This window comes from Zonotrichia leucophrys, chromosome 3 (genome assembly GCF_028769735.1).
Source record: "Zonotrichia leucophrys gambelii isolate GWCS_2022_RI chromosome 3, RI_Zleu_2.0, whole genome shotgun sequence".
Lineage (NCBI taxonomy): Eukaryota > Metazoa > Chordata > Aves > Passeriformes > Passerellidae > Zonotrichia > Zonotrichia leucophrys.
Genome location: NC_088172.1, coordinates 112792582 through 112815041, shown reverse-complemented (window position 1 = coordinate 112815041; position 22460 = coordinate 112792582). Strand labels below are relative to the sequence as shown.

Here is a 22460-nt window from a genome sequence, read left to right as displayed (position 1 = left end):
ACAGGTGTGTGTGTGACAGGTGTGTGTGTGACAGGTGTGTGTGTATGTGTGTGTGACAGGTGTGTATATGACAGGTGTGTGTGTGACAGGTCTGTGTGTGTGTGTGACAGATGTGTGTGACAGGTGTGTGTGTGTGTGTGTGACAGGTGTGTGTGTGTGTGTGTGTGTGTGTGTGTGTGTGTGTGTGTGACAGGCACAGCCCAGCCCAGCCCTGGCACCCCCAGACCGACCCTGGAGCTGCTGCCACTCCCTCCTGGTGGCCCTGGTGCTCTCCCACAGCACAGCGTGATGCCAGGGTGGCACAGTGGGCAGCCAGGGCATGATGCCAGGGTGGGTGGCACAGTGTGATGCCAGGGTGGCACAGTGGGCAGGGGACCCTCCCTGCCTGTCCCCAGTGAAGTACAGGTGCCACAGTGTCCCGTTTGATGACAGCCCAGGAGGGGACACGGTCCAGCTGGGGGCCTTGGGGTGAGCTCAGGTGCTGCCCGCTGCCAGGGGCCGCTGGCACTGGGGCACGAGCTCCAGGGGCATGGCAGGTGATGGGCACTGCTTCCTCCATGAGGTACCCAACTGGTGCCACGGGGCACAGGAGCCCCTGGCCTGACACCCCTGGCCTGTCCCCCCCATTGGCTGCCTGGGAAGGGTCCCAAACCAGGACAGGGCTCGGACCAGGACAGGTCCCAAACCAGGATGGGTCCCAAACCAGGACAGGGCCCACACAAGGATGGGTCTCAAACCAGGACAGGTCCTAAACCAGGATGGGTCCCAGACCTAAACCAGAATGGGTCCCAAATCAGGATGGGTCCTAAACCAGGATGGGTCCCAGATCAGGACGGGTCCTAAACCACAACAGGTCCTAAACTGTGATGGGTATTAAACCAGGATGGGTCCTAAACCAGGACAGGTCCCAGACCAGGACTGGTCCTAAAGCTGGATGGGTCCCAGATCAGGATGGGTCCCATACCAGGACGGATCCCAGACTAGGACAGGTCCCAAACCTGGACACTGCCGCACCCCCTGTCCCTGAGGGGTCCCGGTGCCACTCCCCATGCAGCTGAGGGGTCCCCATGCAGCTGAGGGGGTCCCGGCACCCCTGGCCCTGCTCCCGCTGCTGCCGGGGCCGCATCCGTGTGAGAACAATGCAGGGGCCGGGAGAGGAAACGGCAGGAAACGGGAAGGAGCCGGGACAGCGGGGCTGGGGACACTCGGGGCGGCTGCGGGGTCTGGGGATTTTGGGGGTTGGGGGGGCTGTGGGGTTCAGGGGGGCTGTGGGGTTTGGGGAGGCTGTGGGGTTCAGGGGGCTGTGGGGTTCAGGGGGCTGTGGGGTTCAAGTGGCTTGTCCCCATCCCGTGCCTGTCCCTGTCCCGGCCCTGTCCCTGTCCCCAGGGCAGCCCCTGTCCCTGTCCCCATCCCTGTCCCCTCCCGGCCCCGCTGTCCCTTCCTGCCCCTCCAGCCTTTGCTTCCTGCAGCTCCAGCCCCAGAATGGGCTCTGGGAACGGGCTCTGCCTTTCTGCTGCTCCCTGCCCTGGGCTGGGCCCCGCCAAGGAGGCTGCTCTGCACGGCCCTGTGCCTTTCCCCTGTCCTGGGGACACCAAGGGACACTGGGGACACTCCCTGAGCCCTCCTTGCTGTCCTGGGGACACCAAGTGACACTGGGGACACTCCCCTGTGCCTTTCCCACTGTCCTGGGGACACCAAGGGACACTGGGGACACTCTCCAAGGGCATGACGGGGGGTGGCACATGGGGCTGGGGATTCCTGTGCCCATCCCAACCCGGGGAAGGTGCCCCTGTCACCCACAGGGGTGTCCCTCTGCCAGGCACAGCTGGCACTGGGGACGTTGGTCCTGGAGCCAAGGCATGGCACAGCATGGCACTGTTTGGCACGGCGCAGCACAGGACAGCCTGGCACGGCCTGGCACAGCTCACCCACACTGTGACACCCGTCCCCACAGGGCTGTGCCCACCTAGCTCCCTGTGCCCTCTCACAGCACCAACCATGGCAAGACCCCATGGGCACAGCCTGCCCACCTGGGCACAGGTGCTGGGCACCCTCAGGGCCAGGCTGGCACCAGGCTGGTGCCCACAGCAGTGCCAGCTGCCCTCAGCCTGCCCTGGTGCCCCTGGCACACTGGGCTCTCCTCAGGGAGGAGATTTTTAGTGGCTGACATCTGCAGGGGCTGCCCTGGCACTGGCTGGGGCTGGCCATGCCAGCTCTGCTCTGCCGGCACTGGAGCTGTTGGCATGAGTACCAGCACCAGCACCAGCTCTGGCACAGCTCTGGCACCAGCCCCAGTGCCAGCTTTGGTACCAGCAGTGGCACTGGCACCAGCACCAGCTCTGGCAGCAGCACCAGCTCTGGCACCAGCCCCAGCTTTGGTACCAGCACCAGCTTTGGTACCAGTACCAGCTCTGGCACCAGCCCCAGCACCAGCACTGGCACCAGCTCTGGCTCCATCACCAGCTCTCCCACCAGCTCTGGCACCAGCCCCAGTCCCAGCACAGCGTGGCACTGTCGGAGCACACAGGGACGGGCACCCACCCTGGCTCAGGGCAGGCTGTGCCCACTGCCCTGGCACTGCTGCCGTCCCTCCATGGTGCCGGGGTGCTGGGGCCGTGCTGGCCGAGCCCTCCCCGCCGGTGTCACACCGGAGCCCCCCCTGCCGGTGTCACACCGGAGCCCTCCCTGCCGGTGTCACACCGGAGCCCTCCCTCCCTGCCGGTGTCACACCGGAGCCCTCCCTCCCTGCAGGTGTCACACCGGAGCCCCCCCTGCAGGTGTCACACCGGAGCCCTCCCTGCAGGTGTCACACCGGAGCCGTCCCCGCAGGTGTCCCACCGGAGCCGTCCCCGCAGGTGTCACACCGGAGCCCCCCCTGCAGGTGTCACACCGGAGCCCTCCCTGCCGGTGTCACACTGCGGCCCTCCCTGCAGGTGTCACACCGGAGCCCTCCCTCCCCGCAGGTGTCACACCGGAGCCGTCCCTGCCGGTGTCACACTGCGGCCCTCCCTGCAGGTGTCACACCGGAGCCCTCCCTCACACCGGAGCCCTCCCTGCCGGTGTCACACCGCAGCCCCGCCGCTCCCCGGCCCCGCTGCCGTTCCCGTGCCAGCATTGTTCTCCAGCAGCGCCTCCCCCGCCCCGCACGTTCCTCCCGGCCCGGGGCTGACCCGGCCAGCCCGCACAGCCCCGGCCCGGGGGGACACTGCCCCCAGCCCGGGTGACACTGTGACACACGGCTGTGCCCCTGGGACCGGCATGGCACGGAGCAGGGACCAGGGATAGGCATGGCAGGGATCAGGGACTGTCAGAACAGGCATGGCAGGGATCAGGGATCAGGGACCAGGGACCAGGGATCAGGGACAAGCATGGCAGGGATCAGGGACCTCAGGACAGGCAGCTCAGACCTGAAACCTCCCAGCACAGGATGAGCCCTTTTGGCTGCCAGAAACTTCTCCAAACAGGATTTGCAGCCTTCTAAGGGTGGAGAGGCCTCAGCTCTGTCTGAGCCCCAGGCCCTGCTTGTTCCTCTGTCCCCTCATCACCCTGGGCCTGTTTGTCACCCCTCTGTCCCCTCATCACCATCACCCTGGGCCTGTTTGTCACCCCTCTGTCCCCTCATCACCCTGGGCCTGTTTGTCACCCCGATGTCCCCTCATCACCATCACCCTGGGCCTGTTTGTCACCCCCCTGTCCCCTTCTGTGTGAACAAGGCCTGGGGACACTGCCTGAGCCTGGGAGAGCCCAAGGGCACCTTCCACCTGCTCCTCTGCTCTCACTGACTTCATGGTGGCACCAGCCAGCTGCCCACCCTGCAGGGAGGTGGCTCCCCAGTGGCACTGGGACACACCATGGCCTGGCAGGGACGAGTGTCCTCAGCCCTGGGGCCTGTCCAGCACATCTGTGGCTCCCAGCTGACCCCAGTGGGCACGGTGCCCATGGCACAGCAAGGGCTGAGTGCTGGGTGGGCATCACCCGTGGGCAGGGGCTGGGGAGACCCTCAGGGGGCTCTGCTCCCAGAATGGGGGAACAGGGTCAGAGCCACACAGAGCAGGACGGTGCCACCAGGCACAGGAGGGCACAGGAGGGGAGGGACAGCGCTGGGGACTGTTGTGCCTCAGCACCCTGGCACACGGGGCAGCCCGTGGCACGCCAGGAGGAGCAGAGGTCTGTCACCAAAGCAATCCCGTGGGGACACACAGAGCCCCCAGCTGGCACCGTGCCCGTGGCTCACCTGGGCATGCTTGCGCTTCCTCCCGGGCCGCCCGGCCTTCCTCATGGGCGTGCCTGGCTCCTGCTTCTCCTCCTTGCTCGGGGTCTCCTCGGGCTCCTCTTCCCCCTGCCAGCCACACACAGACAGGATGGTTACACCCCTGGGCTGGGCACGGGGTGACGGGCACCGCGGGCACTGCTGGGGACGGGCACCTGCACAGGGGGGAGCATTGCGGCATTGCCGGGCTGGCAGCACCAGGGCACTTGGGAGGGTGGCAGTGGCTCCTGCCATGCTTGAGCAGTGGCACAGCCTCAGCGGGTGACCCTCCTGCCCTGTGCCACCGTGCCACTGCTGCCACCCTCCATACCCTGCACACGGAGCGCAGCAGGGCCCTGTGGGCACCCCACAGCACAGGCCTGCGGGCAGCCATGGGTCTCCCTGGAGATGAGGGCCAGCAGCAGGAGCTGGGCACCCCTGGAGCGGGCAGTGCCTGCTTCGGGGTGCCCCCTGTGCCCCAGGGGAGCAGCTGGCAGTGCCCATTGCCCCCTGATGCCACAGCGGCCTGGCCTGGCACTGGCAGCACGCATGTGCCAACATGGCGGCGCAGCAGGAACAGGCCCCGGGGAGTGATCCTGCCCCTGTGCCCTGGCACCGCCAGCACTGGGGGCACCATCGCTGCCCCGGGCACCGTGGGCACACAGCGGGCACACGGCGGGCACAGGCGGGCACAGGGGCAGGCCCCGGCACGGCGCGGGGTGGATTCACCTGAGCCCCAGCAGATCCCGCAGCGGCAGCAGCCGAGCAGGAAGAGGCCGCGGAGGGGGAGCGGGGAAGGAGGAGAGGCCGGCGGGGGCTGGAGAGGGAGAGGCCAGGGAGGGGATGGGGCTGGCAGGGACAGAGAGCCGGAGGGAGCTGCAGAGGCACGGGGCTGCACGCTGGGGCTGGCACATTGCTGTGTGTGTGACACCAGGGCTGCCACATTGCTGTGTGTGCCCCCCTGTGCCCCCAGTGCTGCCACATTGCTGTGTGTGTGACACCAGGGCTGCCACATTGCTGTGTGTGACACCAGGGCTGCCATATTGCTGTGTGTGCCCCCAACACTGCCACATTGCTGTGTGTGTGCCCCCAACACTGTCACATTGCTGTGTGTGTGACACCAGGGCTGCCACATTGCTCTGTGTGTGACACCAGGGCTGCCACATTGCTCTGTGTGTGACACCAGGGCTGCCATATTGCTGTGTGTGCCCCCAACACTGCCACATCCCTGCCCTGTGCCCCCAGAGCTGCCACATTGCTGTGTGTGTGCCCCCAACACTGCCATATTGCTGTGTGTGTGCCCCCAACACTGCCACATTGCTGTGTGTGTGCCCCCAACACTGCCACATTGCTGTGTGTGTGACACCAGGGCTGCCACATTGCTCTGTGTGTGACACCAGGGCTGCCATATTGCTGCTGTGTGTGTGCCCCTAACACTGCCACATTGCTGTGTGTGCCCCCAACACTGCCACACTGCTCTGTGTGTGACACCAGGGCTGCCATATTGCTGCTGTGTGTGTGCCCCCAACACTGCCACACTGCTGCTGTGTGTGCCCCCAACACTGCCATATTGCTGCTGTGCCCCCAACACTGCCACATCCCTGCTGTGTGCCCCCAGAGCTGCCACACTGCTGTGTGTGTGCCCTCGATGCTGTCCTGTGCCCCCCAGAGCTGCCACATTGCTGCTGTGTGCCCCTGGAGCTGCCCTGTGCCCCCAGCAATGCCACACTCCTGCCCTGTGCCCCCAAGTTGGGCAGCTGTGCCCTTGGGATGCAATTGGAACATCTCTGGGGGTTCTGCATGAAAATCCATGGCACTGGGACACACTGTGCCCCATGGCTCTGGTGCCCCATGGCCTTGGTGCCCCCAGCCACAGTCCCACAGCTCCCTCTGCGCCCCCCACCCACACTCCGCTGCCCATCCTGTGCCCATTGCTGCCCTCCCTGGTCCTGGTGCCCGTGGGATGCCCGGGAGCCACGTGCAGCTCTGTCCCAGGCCCATGGTGTCCCCCCAGAACTTGTCCCAGCCCCACTCACCTGCCTGTGGGGCTGAGCAGCCTCCAGGCCCTGCACAGACCCCCCAGCTCCATGTGGGCACCCCCCAGCCCTGGCACCTGCTGGCACTGCCAGCCCTGAATGAGGACAGGGACATTGCAGCCCCCGCCAGGGCCGGGCCCCAGTGCACATGGCATCCTGCTGGAAGGTTTTGGGACGGCTCCAAGGCCGTGTCAGGATCCCAGATCCAGCAGCATCCGAGGCACAAGGGCCTGAGGGGATTCTGGGGGTCCCTGTGCCCCCTTTCCCTGTGCCTCGCTGTGCTGCAGGGCCAGGGCAGCACCAAGGGTGCAGGGCAGACCCTGGCACCTGTCCCTGTGCCCCAGTGCCACCCTGGCTGCTGGCACTGCCCCAGCCAGCTGTCCCTCCCTGGCCCCATCCAGGCCCTGGCAGCATTTAGTGGATGTACATGAAAGATCTGGGGGTGCCAGGGGAGGATGCAGCTGGGGGCACCCAGAGAGCCCAGGGGGGCTCAGGGTGAAAAGCTGGAGGGGCAGAGCTGCCATGGCGAGGGGACAGCAGGGTCCCTGCTGTGGAACCAGGGGATGCCCCCAGGACCAGGAACCCTCCGGGGGCACAGCCAGCACCCCAAAAGCCAGGCAGCAGTGCGGGTGCAGCCTGGGCAGCAGCAGGGCTGGCACAGGGGGCTCTGTGCCCCATCCCGGTGCCGCAGCCCCCCCGGTGCCCGCATCATCCCTGAGTCATCACCGCGCATCCATCACCGGGCCCGTCCCCGGGAGCGCGGGGCTCCGGGCACGTCCCGGTGCCGCTCCTGCTCCGCTGCCAAGCAACAGCCCGGGGGGAACGGCGGAACGGAGGCCGGGCTGCGGCATGACGCAGTGCTGGCTGCGCTTCCAGCTCCGCTCTAGGTACCAGGCCTGCTCAGGGGACCGGCCCCGTTCCACGGTACCGGCTCTGCTCAGGGGGACCAGCCCTGCTCCACAGTACCGGCCCTGCTCCCCGGTACCGGCCCTGCTCAGCGGTACCGGCCCTGCCCAGCGGTACCGGCCCTGCTCCACGGTACCGGCCCTGCTCCCCGGTACCGGCCCTGCTCAGCGGTACCAGCCCTGCTCCACGGTACCGGCCCTGCTCAGCGGTACCGGCCCTGCTCCGCGGTACCGGCCCTGCTCCGCGGTACCGGCCCTGCTCCCTGGTACCGGCTCTGCTGAGCGGTACCAGCCCTGCTCCACGGTACCGGCCCTGCTCCCCAGTACTGGCCCTGCTCAGCGGTACCGCCAGCACGACCCCACTCTGCAGTACCAGCCTCGCTTCCCGGTGCCAGGCCCGCTCCCTGGTACCGCCAGCACAGAACCGATCCAGACACTGCCAGCACAGCCCCTCTCCGCGGTATTGGGCCCGATCGCCGGTACCGCCAGCACAGCCCCGATCCACGGCACTGGCCCCGCTAACCGGTACCGCCAGCATAGTCGGCCCGCGGTACCGCCAGCACAGCCCCGATCCACGGCACTGGCCCCGCTAACCGGTACCGCCAGCACAGACCCGATCAGCGGCACCGGCCCCGCTAACCAGTACCGGCCCCGCTGAGCGGTACCGGAGCACAGCCTGGCCCGCAGCCCCGGGGATCCCGGCTGTGCAGAGCCGCCCCGGCCGGGAGCGGGGCTCGGCCCGCTGGGAGCCACCGGCCGGCCCGCCCGGAGGCGCCGGGGGAGGCTCGGCCGCGCCGGCCGCGGGGGCAGCGGAGCCGTCGGCAGCACCGTGACCTCGGCGTGCGGCCGCGGGGGAGGCGGCGCCGCATCCCGCGGGGTCAGCCCGGGACAGCGCCCGGCCGAGCGCGGCTGCCAGCGACGGGCACTGCCAGGGCCCGGGGGCACCGGGCTGCGGCGGGCATTGCCCTGTTCCCATGGGTACCGGGCTGCAGGGGCACTGCCAGGGCCCGGGGGCACCGGGCTGCAGCGGGCACTGCCCTGTTCCCATGGGTACCGGGCTGCAGTGGGCACTGCCCCAGCTCTGCCCTGTGCCCCCCGTGCCCCCAGAAGCATCCCAAAGCACGGGGGCTGCGCATCCACCCCGCTCCCGGCTCCTGCAGGGCAAGACCGACCTGGCCATGGGGTACCCATGCCACCAGCTGTGCCACAAACAGGCTGGGCACATCCCAGGAGACACACAGGGACATCCCAGGGGACACACGGACACATCACAGTGGAGACACAGCCACATCTCAGGGGACACATGGACACATCCCAACGGACACACGGACACATCCCAGCAGACACGGGGACATCCCAGGAGACACACAGGGACATCCCAGGGGACACACGGACACATCCTAAGGGACACAAGGCTCAGCCCCTCGGGCCACCGGGACCAATGGCTGCAGGATGGGGAGCAGCACCGTGTGACACAGCGTGACCCAGGTGGCCAGCAGGAAGCGGGATGTGACCCTGACCTGGCCGTGCCTGTGGTTGGACGATCACAGGAACCGGGATGTGACCCTGACCTGGCCGTGGGACGGTCACAGGAACTGGAGTGACCCTGACCTGGCCGTGCCCGCACTGGGATGGTCACAGGAACCGGGATGTGACCCTGACCTGGCCGTGGGATGGTCACAGGAACCGGGATGTGACCCTGACCTGGCCGTGGGACGGTCACAGGAACTGGAGTGACCCTGACCTGGCCATGGGACGGTCACAGGAACCAGGATGTGACCCTGACCTGGCCGTGGGACGGTCACAGGAACCAGGATGTGACCCTGACCTGGCCGTGGGATGGTCACAGGAACCGGGATGTGACCCTGACCTGGCCGTGGGATGGTCACAGGAACTGGAGTGACCCTGACCTGGCCATGCCCACAGTGGGACAGTGTCCACATGTCCAGCTGGCCGTGCCCCAGCGCCCACGCCCTGCCCAGCCCTGCCCTGCATTGCTGGGCACTGCCCCACAGGAAGAGCCCTGGCACTGGGAGCGGCCACCCTGGCCAGGCAGGTACTGGGTGCCCCTCCTGAGCCTGGTGTCACACATGGAGGAGGTGCAGGGACCCCCGGAACAGGTGGGACACCCCGAAGGAGGAGCAGGGCTGGCACGAGGATTCCAGGCCACCGTGCATCCTGCTTGGCACAGGGCATGAACCCAGCACACACTCTGGGGCCAGGACACCCCCCATCCCAGGGGACAGACCCATTCTGGGGACACAGCCCTGATGGGGACCCCCACATCTTGGGGGACACAGGAGGACACCCGCACCGTGCCAGCCGCCTTGCCCCAGCTGTACCCGCAGCCGGGAGGTGACAGCAGGTCTGTGTCCCCGTCCCCTCCCCGCGCTGCCCAGCGCCAGGAATAGCTCAATCCGCGCTAATCCCGCCCGCCCGTGCCTCAGGCCTCTCCCGCTTCCCCCGTTCCCCTCCGCCCTGCGGCACCGGGGGCCCCGCGCCCCCTTCTCCCGCCGGCCGGGAAGGAACCGAGACCCGGAGCCCCCGGGCGGGAAGGAACCGAACCCCGGAGCCCCCGGGCCGGGATGTACCGAGCCCCGGTGCCCCAAGGACGGGAAGGAACCGAACCCCGGAGCCCCCGGGCCGGGATGTACCGAGCCCCGGTGCCCCAAGGACGGGAAGGAACCGAACCCCGGAGCCCCCCAGGCCGGGATGCACCGAGCCCCGGAGCCCTCCGGCCGCGCTCCCCCGGGATGTGCCGGTCCCCCGTATCCCCGGGACCGGAGCGGGCCGTACCTTGTGCGTGTCGAGGGCCTCGCGGCTGGGCGCGGGGCTGCCGGTGTCCAGGCTCCCGCTGGACGGCATGGTGGGCCCGGGGCCGCCGCCTGTCAGCAGCACCGGAGCGGAGCCCGCTGCGCTCGGAGGGTCCCGGAGCCGTCCCCGATGCCGCTGCCTGCTCGCTGCTGGCCCTGCGGGGAGAGCGGAGGGACGCGGGTCAGGGGCTGCTCCCGCCCCGCCGGCCCCGGCCCGGCCCCGGCCCCGGCAATTATTAACGTGCCACAGCCTTGACTCGGCCGGGCCGGGCTGGGCCGGGCCGGGCTGGGCTGGGCAGGGCTGGGCTCATGCCCCGCCAGTGCCCCGCACGGTGCCCGAGAACATCCCCGGCAAGGGGGTCAGGGGCGCACAGGGGGTGAGGGTCAGGGGTACAGGGGGAACAGGGGATGCAGGGTCGGGGTGCGGGGTGAGGGTCAGGAGTGTGGGGTGTGGGTGAGGGGTGCATAGGGGATGCACATTGCCAGTTCAGGCTGCGTGGTGAGGGGTGCAGAGCATGGGGAGCACTGTGGGGCACAGGGGGCACGGTGTGAGGTGTGGGGAGCCCACAGGGATGCAGCTGTGGGGCACAATGTCCATGGTGTGGGGTGCAGGGTGTGGGGCACAGTGCCCATGGTGTGGGGTGCAGCTCTGGGGCACAGTGTACACGGTGTGGGGCACAGGGTGTGCGGTGCAGCTGTGGGGCACAGTGCCCATGGTGTGGGGTGCAGCTCTGGGGCACAGTGTCCATGGTGTGGGGCACAGTGCCCATGGTGTGGGGCACAGTGCCCATGGTGTGGCGTACAAGCTGTGGGCACAGGGTGCAGGGCACAGGGTGCACAGTGTGGTGCAGGGCACCCAGCACCCAATGCTCAGTGTGGGTGCCCTTTGCACAGCACGGGGTGCCCAGTGCCTGTTTTGGGGTGCACCGTGCACCTTGTGAGCAGTGTGGGGTACGAGGGGTGCAGGGTGCATTCTGTGGGGTGCAGGGTGTGGGGGCAGCAGGGCTGTGGGGTGCAGGGTACAGGGTGAGAGGCACGTGGGGTGCAGGACACGCTGCAGGGGCACAGGGCAGGGTTTGGGGTGCAGGGTGTGTGGGATTTGGGGTGCACACTGTGGGGTACCAGGCACAGGGCAGGGTTTGGGGTGCAGGGTGTGTGGGATGCAGGACACGCTGCAGGGGGAGCACAGGGCAGGGTTTGGGGTGCAGGGTGTGTGGGGTTTGGGGTGCACACTGTGGGGTACCAGGCACAGGGCAGGGTTTGGGGTGCAGGGTGTGTGGGGTTTGGGGTGCACACTGTGGGGTACCAGGCACAGGGCAGGGTTTGGGGTGCAGGGTGTGTGGGGTTTGGGGTGCACACTGTGGGGTACCAGGCACAGGGCAGGGTTTGGGGTGCAGGGTGTGTGGGATTTGGGGTGCACACTGTGAGGTACCAGGCACAGGGCAGGGTTTGGGGTTTGGGGAGCACACTGTGGGGTACCAGGCACAGGGCAGGGTTTGGGGTGCAGGGTGTGTGGGGTTTGGGGTGCACACTGTGGGGTACCAGGCACAGGGTGTGCGCGGTGCAGGATGTGCGGGGTGCTGGCAATGAGGGGCTGGCAGTGCCATCACCTGCAGGGTTCTGGGGTGCCAAGGGTGCAGGACAGGGGTGCCCAGCGCTGCCCGGGGGCCCAGGGGGATGCAGGGTGTGGGTGCTGGGTACAGGGAGCTGGGGGCCATTGTCTGTGGGGTCTGGGGGTGCTGGCTGTGCGGGGTGCGGGGTCCCGGGTGCGGGGCGCTGCCTGCGGGCTCCGGGGGCCGCATGCGGGGGGCCGGGGGGGAGGCGCCAGCCGGCACCTGTTGCTATGGCAAACGCTGCATTCGCCATGGCCGGGGCTGCTGTTGCCTTTGGCACCGGAGCTGCAATTTGTTTCTAGAGCTTTCCAGCCGCAGCCGTTCCCAGCGGCGGGCGGGGGGCTCGGGCGGGGGCTCGGGGGGGCCGGGCCGGGCAGGACGCCGCTCTCGGCACCGCTCCCAGCCCAGGGCATCCCCCCGGCCCGCGCCCGGGGCTGCTGGGGGGGCTGCTGGGGGGCTGCAGCCGCCCCCGACACAGCCCCCCGGGATTTGGGGTGCTGGTGGGCAGATGGGGAGCTCAGCCCCCTGCCCCAGTGCCCCCCGAGCGGCCCCTCCCGCGGGATGGGGGGAGGATGAGGATGAGGAGGGCAGGGGAGTGGGGGGTGGGCGCAGGCTGGGGGTGCAGGGTTGGGGTGGGGGTGTGGGGGTGCAGATTGGGGCTGTGGGGTGCACGCTGTACCCCAAGCACAGCGGGCGCTGGGGGGGGACTCCCCGGCCCCTTCCCTCGGCAGCCCGGGGAGCCCCGGGGAAGCCCCGGTCCCCTCGGTGGCACAGCGCTGCCACCCCACGCCAGCGCCCCGCGGGCACGCTCGGCCCGTGGGCACCGGGATGCCGTCGGTGATGGGCCGGGGCTGGCACCGGCACCCCCCGCACCCCCAGACCACCGTACTGCCCCCCTGTCAGCGGCGGTGCCACCAGGCAGCCCCACGGCACGGCTCGGCTCGGCACGGCACGGCACGGCACGGCACGGACACGTGCAGCGGGAAGGAAGCACCGGGGACGCCGCGGCTGCACCTCGGGGGATTCCCGGCCGCGCTCGCTCGGGGGGTCCCAAGCCGGGGGTCCCAAGCCGGGGGTCTCCGCCGTTCCGCCCCCGGTCCCCCCGGCAGCGGGGACCCTCCGGCAGCCCCGGGGCACGGCCGAGCCCCCCTCCCTCCCTCCCGGCCGGGCCCGCCTGGCGCTGCTGGCGGCTTTGATTCGCTTCCAGCCAACATGGTCTCCGAAGGCTCTAAAAATAGTTGTTGTGCGCACAAACCCCGCGGCACGCAGCGAGCCCCGGCCGCCGAACAAAGCCGGGAACCGCCGCGGCCCGGCCGCCTCCCGCCGCCCGCCCCATCCCGGAGGGGCCCGCGGGACCCGGCCCCGCTCCCCGCGCTCTTACCGGCACGGCACGGCACGGCACGGCACGGGATGGCCCGGGGGATCCGCGGCACCGTGCCCTGGCTCAGGCCGCCGGCACCGGCCTCGGCGGCATCCCCCGGCCGCGGGCACGGAGCCCGCCCGGTGCTCCGGCGCTCCGGCGGCCCCCGTGCGCGGCCCGTGTGTCCCCGGTGGCGGCGGCGGCGGCGCTGCCCTCCCGGGGGCCCCGACGGTGCCGCTGCCGCACGGCAGGAGCGGCGAGTCACGCTCGGCGCGGCGGCAGAGGCGTTCCGAACTAGGTTACCTGCGCCGGCTGGGCGAGACACGCGGCAGCCACCGGCACGAAAATGGATGGAAAACCCACCCGAAATCCCGCCTTTTTGCTTTTTTTTCCTTTCCTTTTTTTTCTTTTTTTTTTTTAATATATATATATATATATATCGGGACCTCGGCGGTGCCGTGCCGCAGCCGGGAGCCTGCAGGGACCTTAACCGGCCATTTTAGGTGACGGCGAGCGGGGTGTCCCCCGCAGCCCCCGGTGCCCGTGGGACGCCGTCACCGCAGTGTCCCCCCCGTCCCCGGGTGACCCCGCGAGCGGCGGCGACACCCCCGCCTTGGCCGGGGTCCCCCGTGCGCCGGCGGCCGTGGGGACGCACGAGGGACCCCGGCCAAGCGCCTCTCCCGTGACAAGTGCCGCAGCGTATTATTATTGTTGTTGTCACTTTGAGTCACTGCCACCGCCGCGCTCCTCCTCCTCCTCCTCCTCCTCCTCCTCCTCCTCCTCCTTCTCCTCCTCCTCCTTGCCAGCAGCACGGAACGGCTCCGGGATTGACTCACAGAGGGGACAGGAGCGGCGGCCGTGAGTCACCCCCAGCCTGTGCGCCCCCAAAGCCGAGTCACCCCCAAAGCCCTGAGTCACCCCCAGCCCGTGCGCCCCCAAAGCCGAGTCACCCCCAAAGCCCTGAGTCACCCCCAGCCCGTGGCCTTGACCCCGTCTCCGGGGCTGTAATTTAGGGTGAAATATTTGGCCCCTGCGTGCCACAGCTCTGGGAGCATCCGGGGGACTCGGGGGGTGAAGTGCCAGCGAGAGCTGGGGTGATCCTAGAAATTCTAAAAATACACCTGGCCCCAAGGGGGGACCTTGGGGACCCCGAGAAAACCCTGTGGTGTTTGCCAGGGATAGAGTCACTGCACCCCATGGCACCCCAAGGATGGAGATGGTATCCCAAGGATGGAGTCACTGCACCCCATGGCACCCCAAGGATGGAGATGGTATCCCAAGGATGGAATCACTGCACCCCATGGCACCCAGAGAATCACTGACCCATGGCACCCCAAGGATGAGAGATGGATCCCAGATGAGCCAACTGAAAGATGCACCCCAAGGATGGAATCACTGCACCCCATGGCACCTCAGGGAGTGATTCACTGCACCCCATGGCACCCCAAGGATGGAATCACTGCACCCCATGGCACCTCTGCACCCCATGGAGCCCTAGGAGTGATTTCTGTACTCCATGGCACCCCAAGGATGGAATCACTGCACCCCATGGCACCCCAAGGATGGAGTCACTGCACCCCATGGCACCCCTGGGAGTGATTCACTGCACCCCATGGCACCCCAAGATGGAGATGGCACCCAAGGACTGGGAGTCATCGCACCCCATGGCACCCCTGCACCCCACAGCACCCTAGGGAGAAACACATGGCAGCCCACAGAGCCCCTGAGAGTGGTGCACAACACCCCACAGCACCCCAGGGAGTGATTGCTGCACTCCAGGGCAACACAGCACCCCAAAGAGTAAACCTCAGCACCCCATGGCACCCCAAAGAGTCAATCACTGCACCCCATGACCAATAGCTGGCACCCCAAGGACAGTCCCCAGCACCCCAGGGCACCCCAGCACCTTGCACACCACAGCCAAGGGCAGGCACAGCCCCACAGCCAGAGCAGCACCAAGCTGCCCAGGGCATGGGGCGGGATAATGGGATGGGATAGTGGGATGGGCTGGGATAGTGGGATGTTATGGGCAGGATAGGATGTTATGGGGTGGGATGGAGTGTTATGGGGTGTTATAGGGTGTTATGGGATGGGATGGGTTGTTATGGAGTGTTATAGGTGTTATGGGATGGGATGGGTTGTTATAGGGTGTTATGGGGTGAGATGGGGTATTATGGGGCGGGATGGGCTGTTATGGGTTGTTATAGGGTGTTATGGGATGTTATGGGTTTTATGGGTTGTTATGGGGGTTCTGGGGGTTATGGATTTTATGGTGTGTTACAGGTGTTATGGGATGTTATGGGTTGTTATGGGGTGTTATGGGGTGTTATGGGTTGTTATGGTGTGTTACGGGGTGTTATGGGGTGTTACGGGTTGTTATAGGGTGTTATGGGATGTTATGGGGTGTTATGGGTTGTTATAGGGTGTTATGCAGTGTTGTGGGGTGGGATGGGTTGTTATAGGGTGTTATGGGGTGTTATGGTGTGTTATGGTGTGTTACAGGGTGTTATGGTGTGTTATGGTGTGTTATGGGGTGTTATGGGGTGTTATGGGGTGTTATGGGGTGTTATGGTGTGTTGCAGGGTGTTATGGTGTGTTATGGTGTGTTACGGTGTGTTATGGTGTGTTATGGTGTATGGTGTTATGGTGTGTTATGGGTGTTATGGGTGATGTATGGTGTGTTATGGTGTGTTATGGTGTGTTATGGTGTGTTATGGTGTGTTACGGGTGTTATGGGGTGTTATGGTGTGTTATGGGTGTTATGGTGTGTTATGGTGTGTTATGGGGTGTTATGGGGTGTTATGGTGTGTTATGGTGTGTTATGGTGTGTTATGGTGTGTTATGGTGTGTTACGGGGTGTTATGGTGTGTTATGGGGTGTTATGGGGTGTTATGGGGTGTTATGGGGTGTTATGGGGTGTCATGGGGTGTTATGGGTTGTTATGGTGTGTTACGGGGTGTTATGGGGTGTTATGGTGTGTTATGGTGTGTTGCAGGGTGTTATGGTGTGTTATGGGGTGTTATTGGGTGTTATGGTGTGTTATGGGGTGTTACGGGGTGTTATGGGGTGGGATGGGCCAGTGATGTGTATGGCTCCCCCGTGCCAGGCCGTGCCCAGCCCTGCAGGTGGCACAGGGTGGATGCAGCCGGGGGATCCCGCAGGAACAGGATCCTGCTGCAGCACCGGGAACGGGAACGCCCCGCCGGGAGCAGCCAGGAGCTCCCCGTGCTCCGTTACCGGGGAGAAAACCGGAGATGGTCTGATCCCGGTGAGCAGGGCCGGGGCAGGGCTGGGGTCCCAGAGCAGGGCTGGGGGCCTGGGGCAAGGCTGGGGCAGGGCTGGGGCAGGGCTGGGGGCCCAGAGCAGGGCTGGGGGCCCGGGGCAAGGCTGGGGCAGGGCTGGGGCAGGGCTGGGGGCCCAGAGCAGGGCTGGGGGCCCGGGGCAGGGCTGGGGCAGGGCTGGGGGCCCAGAGCAGGGCTGGGGGCCCAGGGCAGGGCTGGGGCCTGAGATGGAGCCATGCTCAGCAGGATGGGATGGGCTGGGAGCAGTGGTGAACCACGGGAACTGGCCCCACACCGCTGGCACACACCGAGCCCAGCACCGGGGCAGAGGGACGGGGCAGTGCCGGGGGAGCGGAGCCTGCTGAGGGTTCCTCCTGGGCTGGGGGAGAAACTGAGCGGGGCCTGCAGCCATCCCAGCAAACCCAAACCCATCACAGGGCCTGGAGCCAGCCCAGCAAACCCAAACCCATCCCAGGGCCTGGAGCCATCCCAGCAAACCCAAACCATCACAGGGCCTGAAGCCATCCCACCAAACCCATCCCAAGGTGTGGAGCCATCCCAGCAAACCCAAACCCATCCCAAGGTGTGGAGCCATCCCAGCAAACCCAAACCCAAACCAGGGCCTGGAGCCATCCCAGCAAACCCAAACCCAAACCAGGGCCTGGAGCCATCCCACCAAACCAAAACTGAGTGGGGCCTGGAGCCATCCCAGGGCCTGGAGCCATCCCACCAAACTCAAACCCAAACCCAAACCAGGGCTGGAGCCATCCCACCAAACCCATCCCAGCAAACCCAAACCCAAACCAGGGCCTGGAGCCATCCCACCAAACCCACACTGAGCAGGGCTGGGGCCATCCCAGAAAACCCAAACCCACCCCACCAAACTCAAACCAGGGCCTGCAGCCATCCCAGCAAACTCAAACTGAGTGGGGTCTGGAGCCATCCCAGGGCCTGGAGCCATTCCACCAAACTCAAACCCAAACCAGGGCCTGCAGCCATCCCAGCAAACTCAAACCCATCCCAGCAAACCCAAATACATCCCAGGGCCTGCAGCCATCCATTCAAACTCAAACCCAAATCCAACCCCAAACCCAATCCAGGGCCTGCAGCCATCCCAGCAAACCCAAACCCAAAACCATCCCAGGGCCTGAAGCCAAACCACCAACCCCAAACCCTGCCAGGCCCTGGAGCCATCCCACCAAACCCAACCCCAACCCCATCCCGTGCCCCGGAGGCACCCCAGCACACCCGCACCGTGCCGTGCCACGCCGTGGCACACGCGTGCCTGGCACGCTCCCGTGGCACCTGCCGGCCCACGCGCTGCCCCGGGGCACCGCGCCCTGCTGCGGGAAGGGGTGTGCCAAAACACAACTGGGATGGGCCAAAACAAAACTGGGATGGGCCAAAACACAACTGGGATGGGCCAAAACAGAACTGGGATGGGCCAAAAGAGAACTGGGATGAGCCAAAGTAAAACTTCCTGCACGAAATCCACTGCCTGAGGCTCTGAGAGTGGCTGCCATGGCACGGCACGGCACGGCGTGGGGTGGCACAGTGTGGCACGGCACGGGGACTGCGGGTACAGCGGTGGCTGCCACCAGATTGCAGGGACACAGCCAGCCACGGTCATTGGGGCACACTGGGACACCAGGATGCACCAGGATCACTGGGATGCACCGGCACACACTGGGATACACTGGGACACACCGGGATGCACTGGGATGCACTGGGACACACCGGGACACAGCAGGATCCACTAGGACACACTGGGATGCACCAGAACACACCAGGATGCACCAGGACAAACCAGGACACACCAGGACACACTGGGACACACTGGGACACACTGGAATGCATTGGGACACACCAGGACACATTGGGACACACCGGGACATGCTGGGACACACTGAGATGCACCAGGACACACCAGGATGCACCGGGATGCACTGGGACACACTGGGATGCACTGGGATGCACTGGGACACACCAGGTTGTACCAAGACACACCAGGACGCACCAGGATGCACTGGGACACACCAGGACACACTGGGATGCACTGGGACACACTGGAATGCGCTGGGACACACCAGGACACACCAGGACACGCCAGGATGTGCCAGGACACACCAGGATGCACTGGGACACACCAGGACACACTGGGACACACCGGGACATGCTGGGACACACTGAGATGCACCAGGACACACCAGGATGCACCGGGATGCACTGGGACACACCGGGACACACTGGGATGAACTGGGACATACCAGGACACACTGGGATGCACTGGGATGAACTGGGACACACCAGGACACACTGGGATGCACTTGAACACGCTGGGACACACTGGGACACACCAGGCCTGCCAGCAGGCACCAACATGGTGCCGTTCCACAAGGGAGCAGAGGCTGCTCCTTGTCACCAAAGCTGCTTGGTGTCACCAAAGCAACTCGGTGTCACCAAAACAACCCAGTGTCACCAGAGCTACTCGGTGTCACCAAAGCTGCTTGGCGTCACCAAAGCTTCTGCATGTCACCAAAGCTGCTCCATGTGACAGAACTGCTCCGCTGGGAAGTTTGGAGCTGACTCAGCACACGGGGCCGGTCCCACCCCAAGCCGGGGCTCCCCCGGGGGTCACTGCCAGCACGGGATGTGGCCGCCGGTGCGGCCGCCAGCACGGAACCCGGCCGGTCCCGCCGTGACACCGGCGACGTCACACAAAGGGCAGAAAGAGGAACCGGGGGAGGAGGAAAATCTCATTTGGCCGCAGGTTTGCGCAGGCGAAACACCCCGGAAAGCGAAGCGGGGGGAGGAAACGGCGGTGGGAGGGAAAGGGACAGGGGAAGGAGGAGGGAGAGAGGGGAAATGAGGGGGGAGGGAGACAGCGGGGAAGTGGGGAGGGAGTGGGAATGCAAGTGGGGAGGGAGTGGGAAAGGGGAAGTGAGTGGGATGGGCAAGGAGCAAGAGGGAAGGGGAAAGCAAAAAGGGAAGAGGAAAGCAAAAAGGGAAGGGGAAAGCAAAAAGGAAAGGGAAATGATGGGGAAGGGGGAAGGAAGAGAGAGACAGGAAGCCAGAGGGGCAGGGGAGTGAGAGGGGAGTGGGAAGTGAGAGGGAAAAGGAAGGGAAAAATGAGCAAGAAGGGGGAAGTGAGAGGGAAAAGGAAGGGAAAAATGAGCAGGAAGGGGGAAGTGATGAGGAAGTGGGCAGTGAGTGGCAAGGGGGAGATGCAGGGGGAACAGAGCATGAAGTGGGCAGGGAGCAGGAAGGGGCGAAGGCAGAGGGAAGGGGAAAAGGGAGAGAGAAGGGAAAGAAGGGAGAGGGAAAAGGAAAGGGAGACGGGAGAGGGAAGTGAAGAGGGAAGGGGAGAAGGGAGAGGGAAGGGGAGAAGGGAGAGGGAGAAGGGAAGGGGAAGGGCAGGGGAAGGAGCCGGGCCCCCGGGGGGAGCAGAGCGGGCAGGCCGAGCACCCCCAGCCCCGGCAGGCCCGGCCCGGCCGCCCCCGCCCGCGGGCCCCGCGGCGCTGCGCCTCCCCCGGGGGGGATTTTTGCTGCAAAATCCCCCAAGTTCGGGCAAGGCCGGCCCGGCCCGGCCGCTCCCGCGGGGGCCCCGCCGCGGGCAGGGCACGGGCGGCCGCGGCCCCGCGTCCCGCCGGGGGGCACACGGCGGTGACACGGCGGGCCGGGAGGGGACCGGGGGGACAGCCCGCGGTGCCACCGGGCCCCGCTGCCCTTCAGCCGCCCGCGCCGCGCTCAAGGACACGGCGGCGCCGCGGGGGCCGGGCCGGCCGGGCCGCACGGCCACCCCCGCTCGCACGGCCGGGCCGAGCGGGGCCGGGCCGGGCCGGGCGGGGGCGGCGCGGGGCCGGGGGGGCCCGGCGGGCCCGGCCCTGCCGTGTTTTCCTGCCGCGGGCCCGGGACGGCGGACACACCGGGGCCGCGCCGGGCCGGGCCGAGCCCCGCCGGAGGCAGCCGAAGTGCGCCGGGGGGAGCCGAACCTCGGCCGTGGGGAGCCGAACCTCAGCCGCAGGGACCCGAACCCCCGCGGAGACACCCGAACCCCCTCCGGACGGGCCCGAGCCCTTCCGAAGGCACCACCCGAACCGAACCGGACGGGGCTGGACCGAGCCGAACGGAGCCGAACCGAGCCGAACGCATCATCCGAACTGAACCGAACGCAGCCGAGCGCGCCCGAGCGGAGCCGGGCCGGGCCGGCGGTGCCGGTGCCGCTGTCCCGCTGTCTGTCCCGCTGTCTGTCCCGCTGTCCCGCTGTCCCGGTTACCTGGGCCGCTGCGGGCCCGGCGCAGAGCCCCGCCGAGCCCCGCCGAGCCGTGCCGAGCCCCGCCGAGCCGCCGCCGCCGCTGCGCTGCCCGGCCAGGCCTCCTCCCGCAGCGCCGCCGCCTCCACTGCAGCACCGAGCCCGCCGCGCGGTCCTAGAGCCCGCCGGCAGCGCGCACCGGCACGGGCACGGCGCGGAACCGCTCGGGAACGGGCACGGCACAGCACGGGCACGGCACGGCTCGGAACGGCTCAGGGCATGGAACGGCACGGGCATGGCACGGCTCGGAACGGGAACGGCACGGCATGGGATGCCTTAACACGGCACGGGCACGGCACGGCACGGACACGGCTCAGGGCATGGCACGGTACAGCATGGCACGGCTCGGAATGGCACAGCGCGGGCACGGCACGGGCACCGCCGGCACGGCCTGGCTTGGCACAGCACGGCTCAGGGGATGGCACGGCACGGCACAGAGCTGAGCTCCTGCACTGGGACAGGGACAGAACCCGGTGTGCCATGCCAAGGCGTGCCATGCCAAACCTTGCTGTGCCGTGCCAAGCCGTGCTGTGCCAAGCCCTGCCATGCTAAGACCAAGCCAAGCCATTCCATGCCAAGCCAGAGCAGGCTGGTCTGAGCCAAGCCAAGCCAAGCAGAGTCAAGGGCTGTGCAGTGCCAAGCCAAGCTGTACCGTGCCAAGCCATGCCGTGCCAGATCAAGCCAAAGGCCATCCAGTGTCATGCCGAGATGTGCTAAACTGTGCTGTGCCAAGCCAGGCCGGGCCAAGCCAAGTGTGGTCAAGAGCTGTGTAGTACCCAGCCAAGCCATGCCAGGCCAAGCCAGGCCCAGCCAGGCCATGCCAGGCCATGCCAGGCCATCCCTTCTCCCCCTGTCCCCACACTGGTGCCAGTCGTGTCCCCGGTGCCAGCCCCACCCCTGGCACTGCCAGCACATCTCGGGGGCTCTGCCCCACCCCGGGGGCTGCAGGGACCCCCGGATCCTGCCCGGGCAGGGGGCGCTGGGGGGGACCCCAGAGTGACCCTGGGGGCCCTCGGGGGGCACAGAGCCCTGGGAACCCACAGGAACCCACAGGGACCCACAGGAACCCACGGGGACCCACAGGGACCCACAGGGAGCCACGGGGACCCACAGGGAGCCACAGGAACCCACAGGGACCCACAGGGACCCACAGGGACCCACAGGAACCCACAGGGAGCCACAGGGACCCACAGGGAGCCACAGGGACCCACAGGAACCCACAGGGAGCCACGGGGACCCACAGGGACCCACAGGGACCCACAGGAACCCACGGGGACCCACAGGGACCCACAGGGAGCCACGGGGACCCACAGGGACCCACGGGGACCCACAGGGACCCACAGGGAGCCACAGGGAGCCACAGGGACCCACGGGGACCCACAGGGACACACAGGACCCCACAGCAGCAGCCGGCCCTGGGGGGCACCGGGGCTCTCTGGGGAGGGGTTTCAGTTCCCTCTGAAGGGCCTGGGGGAGCAGCGGGAGCGGGGCTGGGCTCAGAGAGCTGGGTACGGCCAGGGGAACCCAACTGGGCACTGCCAGGAGAGATGGGCATGCCTGGAGGGCTGGGCATGGCCAGGGGAACTGGGCACTGCCAGGAGAGATGGGCACTGCCAGGAGAGATGGGCACTGCCTGGACGGCTGGGCACGGCCAGGGGAACCCAACTGGGCACTGCCAGGAGAGATGGGCACTGCCTGGAGAACCCAAATGGGCACTGGAGAGCCCAATTAGGCACTTCCAAAAGAGCCCAGCTGGGCACTGCCAGGAGAGATGGGCACTGCCTGGACGGCTGGGAACTGCCAGGGGAACTGGGCACTTCCAGGAGAGATGGGCACTGCCAGGGGAGCCCAACTGGGCACTGCCAGGAGAGATGGGCACTGCCAGGAGAGC

General features: G+C 67.0%; 2 protein-coding genes across 6 annotated transcripts in view; one reads left to right on the top strand and one right to left on the bottom strand.

The window, feature by feature from the left end:
- The window catches only part of DNMT3A (DNA methyltransferase 3 alpha), a 49454-nt gene extending 28809 nt beyond the window's left edge, over positions 1 to 20645 (bottom strand). For 4 of the 5 annotated variants that reach the window (XM_064710008.1, XM_064710011.1, XM_064710010.1 and 1 more), the window contains exons 1-3: positions 20534 to 20645; positions 9987 to 10159; positions 4235 to 4339 (exon numbers count right to left, since the gene is read on the bottom strand). In XM_064710008.1, the coding sequence (XP_064566078.1) occupies positions 4235 to 4339; positions 9987 to 10055 (174 nt within the window). In that variant the 5' untranslated portion in view covers positions 10056 to 10159; positions 20534 to 20645. Of the gene's footprint in view, positions 1 to 4234; positions 4340 to 9986; positions 10160 to 12997; positions 13528 to 20533 lie in introns of those variants that run through there. The other variant, XM_064710009.1, reaches the window with a different exon arrangement.
- On the top strand, positions 12445 to 20849 carry LOC135445174 (collagen alpha-1(I) chain-like). Its single transcript, XM_064707211.1, has 4 exons — positions 12445 to 12670; positions 12726 to 13292; positions 13480 to 13675; positions 19820 to 20849. Exons 1-4 carry the CDS (start codon positions 12445 to 12447, stop codon positions 20847 to 20849), a joined length of 2019 nt encoding a protein of 672 aa, XP_064563281.1.
- Positions 20850 to 22460: the final 1611 nt, after the last annotated feature.

What these genes read in the sequence shown, in the direction of transcription:
- LOC135445174 (XM_064707211.1), top strand. Translation starts at nt 12,445, where the DNA reads ATGCCGTCGGTGATGGGCCGGGGCTGGCACCGGCACCCCCCGCACCCC. An exon ending in GCTCGCTCGGGGGGTCCCAA is followed by an intron (nt 12,671 to 12,725) that starts GCCGGGGGTCCC and finishes TCCCCCCGGCAG; the next exon opens with CGGGGACCCTCCGGCAGCCC. An exon ending in CCCGTGACAAGTGCCGCAGC is followed by an intron (nt 13,676 to 19,819) that starts GTATTATTATTG and finishes AAATCCCCCAAG; the next exon opens with TTCGGGCAAGGCCGGCCCGG.